The following is a 7,500-nucleotide window of genomic DNA, read 5'->3' as shown; positions in this document are numbered from 1 at the left end:
GCCACCAGGAAGCGAAGCAAGTAGCCCCGACTGGCCTGAGCTGCTTGCGATACAGATGGAGGCTCAGCATCAGCAGAGGCAGGAAATTGGAGAGAACAGGTTGCTAGTGCAAAATCTTGGTCAATGCGTGAATCACCTCACTACAGGTTCCGAACACCAAGTGACCTCTTCCGTCGCCCCTCCTAATCAGGACAGAGTGAGGTTTATGATCGTGACTCCCGAGGCTTATGGGGGAGACCCCAAAGGCTGTGGGCTTTATCGTGTAATGCGAACTTTTTTGGGGGTATCAGCCCCATTTAATAGATCATGCTAGAGTGGCATTTATGATTTCCCAGTTCACAGGTAAGGCTTGTGTTTGGGGAACAGCTTTCGTGGTTAATTCGTCTCCCCTGATGAACGGTTACCACAGATTTGTACAGGAGCTGAAAGCGGCGTTTTACCATCCACGGCAAGGAAGACTATGCGGGCAAGCACTACTTCGTTTGAAGCAGGGAGTGAGGTCCGCTGCGGTCCGGACACTAGCCGCAGGAACGCGCTGGAATGAACCGGCTCAGGTAGATGTGTTCCTCGGTGGTTTGAGGGCGGAGCTGCAAGCAGAGCTGGCCTGCAAGATCCCGATGCCTGGTCAGGTTTTGGTTCCAGAGGAGCCTATGCAACTGCGCGTGGCTGGGTTAAGACGCATGCCAGAAGAACAAAGGAGGAGCGGCAATGCGGTGAGTTACTCTCCGAACCCATCATTGTGTTGAATACCAGTTAAGGTAATCCACAAGGGAGGTGTGCTTTCGACCCTCGCACTGGTCGATTCTGGGGCCGCCGGTGACATTACGGACTGGGGGTTCGCAAAAAAATTAGGAATAAGAGCCATAGCCTTACCTTCTCCCCTTTGTGTTCAGGCACTTGACAGAGGACCAGTAGAGTCAGGGTACATTACTCACAGCACTTCTCGGGTGAGCCTCAAGACCAGTGGGGGGCACGTTGATCAAATGGCATTCTACCTCATATCCTCCCCCGCTCACACTATCACGCTGGGTTTACCATGGCTGCGTCACCATAACCCGAACATGTGGAACGAGAACTGCGTCCTCCAGTGGGCGCCATCTTGCGAAGGGCAATGTTTTCCACATCGGAGGGTGTGTCTCCAGGTGACTTCCATAGAGAGCCCGGAGCAGATAAGCAGGTCACCGCCCCCTGAGAGTATGATGATCTGGCACAAGTGTTCAGTACCACCAAGGCCACACAGCTCCCCGCCCATCGCAACTGGGATTGTGCCATTCCTCTTAAGGAGGGGGCAGTACCTCCCAGAAACTGAGTCTATCCTCTCTCCCTGGAGGTGAAGTGAGCGATGGGATAGTGTGTAAAGGAGGCCCTGGAACAGGAATATATCTATCCCTCTTCGTCTCCTATATTGTAAAGTGGAGAAATGTGAATTCCACGAGAAAGAGATAAACTTCCTGGGCTACGTTATTCAAGAAGGTACGCAATCAGGTAAGGTAGAGGCAATCGAATTGCATACGCAATCAGGTAAGGTAGAGGCAGTTAAGGCCTGGCTGAGACCCCATACGCGTAGAGCTTAACAGCGTTTCCTGGGGTTCGCTAATTTCTACAGACGCTTTGATATGTCTTTCAGTACACTCTCTCAGCCTCTAATGGATCTACTCCGGGGTCAGAACAAACGACTGAACTGGAATCCCGGGGTGGAGAGATCCTGTGAGGAGCTCAAAAATGCCTTCTCCTCCGGACCGGTGCTACGACAACCCGATCCAAGAAAACTTTTCGTGGTGGAGGTGGATGTGTCAAATGTATGTGTGGGAGCTGTGCTGTCGCAACAACAGAATAAAGGAGGTAAATTAGACCCCATAGCCTACTTTTCCAGGAAGTTGAGTCCAGCCGAATGGAATTATGGAGTTGGAGATCATGAATTGCTAGCCATGAAGCTCACATTCGAGGAGTGGAAGCACTGGCTAGAGGGAGCCCATCACCTCTTTACGGTGATCACTGATCACAAGAACCTCGAATACCTCCAGAACACCAAGAGGATGAATTCCAGGCAGGCCTGGTGGTCGCTCTTCTTTTCACATTTCAATTTCCGAGTTACGTATAGACTGGGGAGAGGAACAGGAGGGCAGACGCGCTCTCACACCTGTACAACGCCGAGGCGCAAGTGACCTGTTTAGAACATGTCCTTCCCTCCTCTTGCTTCCTGGCATCGCTAAGCTCCAAAGCAAATTGAAGCAGCTAACCCTCATCCACAATGTCCATCCAATGGCCTATACGTGCCACCCAAACTTCGTGACTCCCTCATCATGTGGGCACATACCTCAATGGGAACTGGCCATCCGGGGTCCAAACATACGGCCCAGTTGCTAGGGGCACACTACTGGTGGCCAGCCCTGAACAGGCACGTGAGGTTCGTGGCCTCATGCGCTGATTGCACACGTAGCAAAATGCCACATACTCCTCCCGCAGGTAAGCTGCCGCTCCTTTCTCCCCCCTGCGCCTGTGGTCTCATCTTGTGGTGGATTTTATTTCGGATTTGCCTATATCCAAGGGTTATACAGTAATCCTCACTATAGTAGATAGATTTTCGAAGATGGTTCAATTGTTCCCTTGGCAGGTCTACCCACGGCTTGGGCAACAGTGGATTTACTCTTCCATCATGTCTTTAGACAGTTTGGCCTACCAGAGGACATCGTTTCTGACAGGGGACCACAGTTTACGTCACGGGTATGGAAGGAACTAATGGTCAGTTTGACATCTGGCTACCATCCCCATGCCAACGGTCAGGCGGAGAGAGCTAACCAGGAATTGGGTAAGTTCCTCTGACTGTATAGTCAACGACACCCAGAAACGTGGAGCAGTTACCTCGCCTGGGCAGAATATGCAAAGAATTCTCTGTGTCATACAGGAACTGGACTAACCCCATTTGAGTGTGTGCTAGGGTACCAACTGCTACTCTGCCCTAGGAACCCCCTACCTCAGATCAGCCTGCGGTGGAACAGTGGTGCCAACGCAGGGAACAAGTGTGGGAGGAGACACACCAGCACCTGCGCAAGGCGGTTGCCGCTTATACGCGGAAAGCCGATAGAAGACGTGGAGAGACTCCCCAGTATGAGATGGGTGGAGCTAGCCACAAAGGACGGCCGGGTAGGCCCTACTGGAAAGCTGGCCACGGAGTACGAAGGTCCGTATGCCATCACAGGGAGAGTTAACAACGTCACGTACAAGGTCGGTGTTCCAGGAAGCAGTCGGGCGTCCCGGGTGTTTCATGTGTTGGTCCTGAAGCCTGTGGTAGCGGGTCCCCTGGAGGAGGGCGATCTCTCGGGGCCTCCGCCACCACCTCTGGAGATTGAGGGTGGTCTGGCGTGCAGGGTACGCACCCTGCTTGACTCTCGAAGGAGGGGCAAGCAGTTGCAGTACCTGGTGGACTGGGAGGGGTATGGCCCGGAGGAGTGCTGCTGGATACCGGCCTCCCAGGTTTTAGACCTTGACTTCACTGCCTCCTTCCACAGGGGAAACCCGCGAAGACCAGCCCTGCAGCGGCCGAGTCGCCATGCTCTGGGAGGCTGGCGGGGTCTTCTGGGGGGCTCTGTCATGGTTGCTACAGTCATTCACCAGAGAGGACACACCCACTTCAGATAGGGGCCGTCCTACACCCACCTCGTTCCCGATCACCGGAGTTTTAATCACTTACACCTGTGCATAAGTGTCTTTGCTGTTTAAACCTACAGGTCTCTGGAGAAGACGCTGCACATTAGTGGACTAAGCCAGACGGGAGACTCATCCCGTGCATCGCTTCCCCAGATGCTCATATTAAGAATACTTGGTTTTTTTTGTCCATTTTGTGAGCATTTTCATTTGACCTTGCCTCCCACTTCCTCTGTGCCGTCGCTATCGTCACATATATATGTGTGTGTGTGTGTGTGTGTGTGCGTGTGTGTGTATGTATAAATATATATGTGTGTGTATGTGCACGTGTGTATGTGTGTGTGTGTGTGTGTTGTGTGTGTATGTGTGTGTGTGTGTGTGTGTGTGTACGTATAAATATATATGTGTGTGTATGTGCATGTGTGTTGTGTGCGTGTGTGTGTGTTGTGTGTGTATATATGTGTGTGTGTGTGTGTGTGTACGTATAAATATATATGTGTGTGTATGTGCACGTGTGTATGTGTGTGTGTGTGTGTGTGTGTGTGTGTACGTATAAATATATATGTGTGTGTATGTGCATGTGTGTGTGTGTGTGTGTGTTGTGTGTGTATATATGTGTGTGTGTGTGTGTGTGTGTGTGTACGTATAAATATATATGTGTGTGTATGTGCATGTGTGTTGTGTGCGTGTGTGTGTGTTGTGTGTGTATATATGTGTGTGTGTGTGTGTGTGTGTGTGTGTGTGTGTGTGTGTGTGTGTACATATAAATATATATGTGTGTGTATGTGCATGTGTGTTGTGTGCGTGTGTGTGTGTTGTGTGTGTATATGTGTGTGTGTGTGTGTGTGTGTGTGTGGTGTTAGCGGCTGCTACCTCTTGGCAGTCGGTGAAGAACCTGTGAAGCTGGTGTGATGCAGTGAGCATCTGCCCCCTTGTCTCCATGATCTCCAGCAGATCTGCCCACGACTCATTCAGGCCATCCTTCCACTCTGCGATGATGGCAGCGTCTGCGTGTCCACAGTCAATCATCTCGTTCACCATCTTGTTGACAGAGTCCATCTGCCGCTGGCCTGCTGAGCTCGTCTCCTCACGGAACTCAATGAATGTATCCTGCAGCACCTGCAAAGGAGTAGCAGGTGCAGTAGAGCTCCGCCATACACAAAAACACGAAAGAAGCTTCGGGATGTCAGTGTGTGTCTGGTATGCTACTGACTGTCACATGCTCCAGGTTCTGTCCGAGCTCAGTGGAGCTAGCCACAGCCTCCCTCTCTGAGATCCACTTCTCAAGTGCGTCCACCTCCTGTTTGAGCTGGTACAGCCAGTACTGCTGCTCCAGCTTGGCTTTCTTCTGCTCCACCAGGTCCTTCAGTGAGACATAGAGCCGGTCGATGTGCGCCTGCTGCTTGGTGATCTGCTCACTGGGGGGGTGGAGTCCACGGGAAAAACCAGGGCAGGGGTTACACTAAACCACACTGCAAAAGGGAAACTACAACTGTTAAGGGTTAACTGTTGAGGAAAGTGTTCCAACAAGGGGATATCAGTTCAAATGCTTAAAGAGTGGCTTATCAAGTGTTTAAAGGGATGTTTACCCATCAGCATGTTCAAAGGGGTGTTTACCTGTCTGGGTGTTTATAGTGGTGTTTACCTCCCAGGGTGATTAAAGGTGTGTTTCCCTGCCGGTGTGTGTTTAAAGGGGTGTTTACCTGTCAGGGTGTTTAAAGGGGGTGACTGTTTACCTGTCAGGGGGTTTAAATTGGTGTTCTTGTCTGGGTGTTTAAACAAGATGTCTGTTTAACTGACAGGCAGTGTAAAGGGGGGTTTACCTGTCAGGGTGTTTAAAGAGGGTGATGGTTTACCTGTCAAGGAGTATAAAGGGGTATTTACTTGTCAGGTGTTTAAAGGGGTGTTTACCTGTCAGGGTATTTAGAGGGGTGTTTACCAGTCAGGGTGTTTAGAGGGGTGTTTACCTGTCAGGGTGTTTAGAGGGGTGTTTACCTGTCAGGGTGTTTAGAGGGGTGTTTACTAGTCAGGGTGTTTAGAGGGGTGTTTACCAGTCAGGGTGTTTAGAGGGGTGTTTACCAGTCAGGGTGTTTAGAGGGGTGTTTACCAGTCAGGGTATTTAGAGGGGTGTTTACCTGTCAGGGTGTTTAGAGGGGTGTTTACCTGTCAGGGTGTTTAGAGGGGTGTTTACCAGTCAGGGTATTTAGAGGGGTGTTTACCTGTCAGGGTGTTTAGAGGGGTGTTTACCAGTCAGGGTGTTTAGAGGGGTGTTTACCTGTCAGGGTGTTTAGAGGGGTGTTTACCTGTCAGGGTGTTTAGAGGGGTGTTTACCTGTCAGGGTGTCCTTGCTCTAGCATGCGGTGGCATTGCTGAGACAGGAAGGTCACTGTCTCTGCGTAATTCTCCACCTTCTGCTCCAAAGCCAACTGTTCCTTCAGCAACCTCAGAGTGCTTGCCTCATCCTATGTGGGGAGGGAGAGAGAGAGGGAGAAGGTGGAGAGAGGGGGAAGAGTGGGTAAGAGAGTGAGAGAGTGAGAGAGAGAAAGGGAGAGAGAGAGGGAGAAGGTGGAGAGAGGGGGAAGAGTGGGTAAGAGAGTGAGAGAGTGAGAGAGAGAAAGGGAGAGAGAGAGGGAGAAGGTGGAGAGAGGGGGAAGAGTGGGTAAGAGAGTGAGAGAGTGAGAGAGAGAAAGGGAGAGAGAGAGGGAGAAGGTGGAGAGAGGGGGAAGAGTGGGTAAGAGAGTGAGAGAGTGAGAGAGAGAAAGGGAGAGAGAGAGGGAGAAGGTGGAGAGAGGGGGAAGAGTGGGTAAGAGAGTGAGAGAGTGAGAGAGAGAAAGGGAGAGAGAGAGGGAGAAGGTGGAGAGAGGGGGAAGAGTGGGTAAGAGAGTGAGAGAGTGAGAGAGAGAAAGGGAGAGAGAGAGGGAGAAGGTGGAGAGAGGGGGAAGAGTGGGTAAGAGAGTGAGAGAGTGAGAGAGAGAAAGGGAGAGAGAGAGGGAGAAGGTGGAGAGAGGGGGAAGAGTGGGTAAGAGAGTGAGAGAGTGAGAGAGAGAAAGGGAGAGAGAGAGGGAGAGGGAGACGGTGTGAGACGTACACCACACAACATTGACCACAGACTGCAGCTGCAGTTTGACAATCAAACACACAGAAGAAAGACACTCACAACCACACACATACACACTATGCTCACAAACCAAACACACATGCACACATGCACATACTACGCTCACAAACCACACACATACATACTACACTCACAAACCACACACAATCACACACATGCACACACACTGCACTCACAAACCGCACACAATCACACACACACATGCACACACACTGCACTCAAACCACACACAATCACACACACATACTACACTCACAAACCACACACATGCTCACACAAGCTACACTCACAAATCACACACACAAGCATGTGCACACACACACACTACACTCACAAACCACACACAGGCATACACACACTACACTCACAAACCACACACAATCACACACACACACACTACACTCACAAACCACACAAACACACATGCCTACACTCACAAATCACATACACACACATGCACACACACACACACACACACACACACACACACACACTACACTCACGAACCACACACAATCACACACAAATGCACACACACACCACACACAATCACACAGTTTATTTGATCGGTCCTGTATTCAGTGCAGTACGTTCTCATGCTATACACTTAACTTGTAACAACTATTGTTTTTTCTCAGAGAAAAGGACATAATTTTTTTCATTAATACACATATTAAAACAAAATGTTCATTGTGTACATTTTGACCAAATAATTTAATTTGTATATAATGTGGATG

General features: G+C 50.3%; 1 protein-coding gene across 2 annotated transcripts in view; it reads right to left on the bottom strand.

The window, feature by feature from the left end:
- The window catches only part of sptbn4a (spectrin, beta, non-erythrocytic 4a), a 42,346-nt gene that overhangs the window by 15,551 nt on the left and 19,295 nt on the right, over positions 1-7,500 (bottom strand). For both annotated transcript variants that reach the window (XM_081719737.1, XM_035526797.2), the window contains exons 7-9: positions 5,977-6,107; positions 4,859-5,063; positions 4,519-4,764 (exon numbers count right to left, since the gene is read on the bottom strand). In XM_081719737.1, the coding sequence (XP_081575863.1) occupies positions 4,519-4,764; positions 4,859-5,063; positions 5,977-6,107 (582 nt within the window). The remainder of the gene's footprint in view (positions 1-4,518; positions 4,765-4,858; positions 5,064-5,976; positions 6,108-7,500) is intronic.

This window comes from Electrophorus electricus, chromosome 8 (assembly GCF_041902795.1).
Source record: "Electrophorus electricus isolate QZ-2024a chromosome 8, ASM4190279v1, whole genome shotgun sequence".
NCBI classification, from domain to species: domain Eukaryota; kingdom Metazoa; phylum Chordata; class Actinopteri; order Gymnotiformes; family Gymnotidae; genus Electrophorus; species Electrophorus electricus.
Note: the sequence above shows the minus strand (reverse complement) of the source record. Positions and strands in the feature narration are given on the sequence as shown.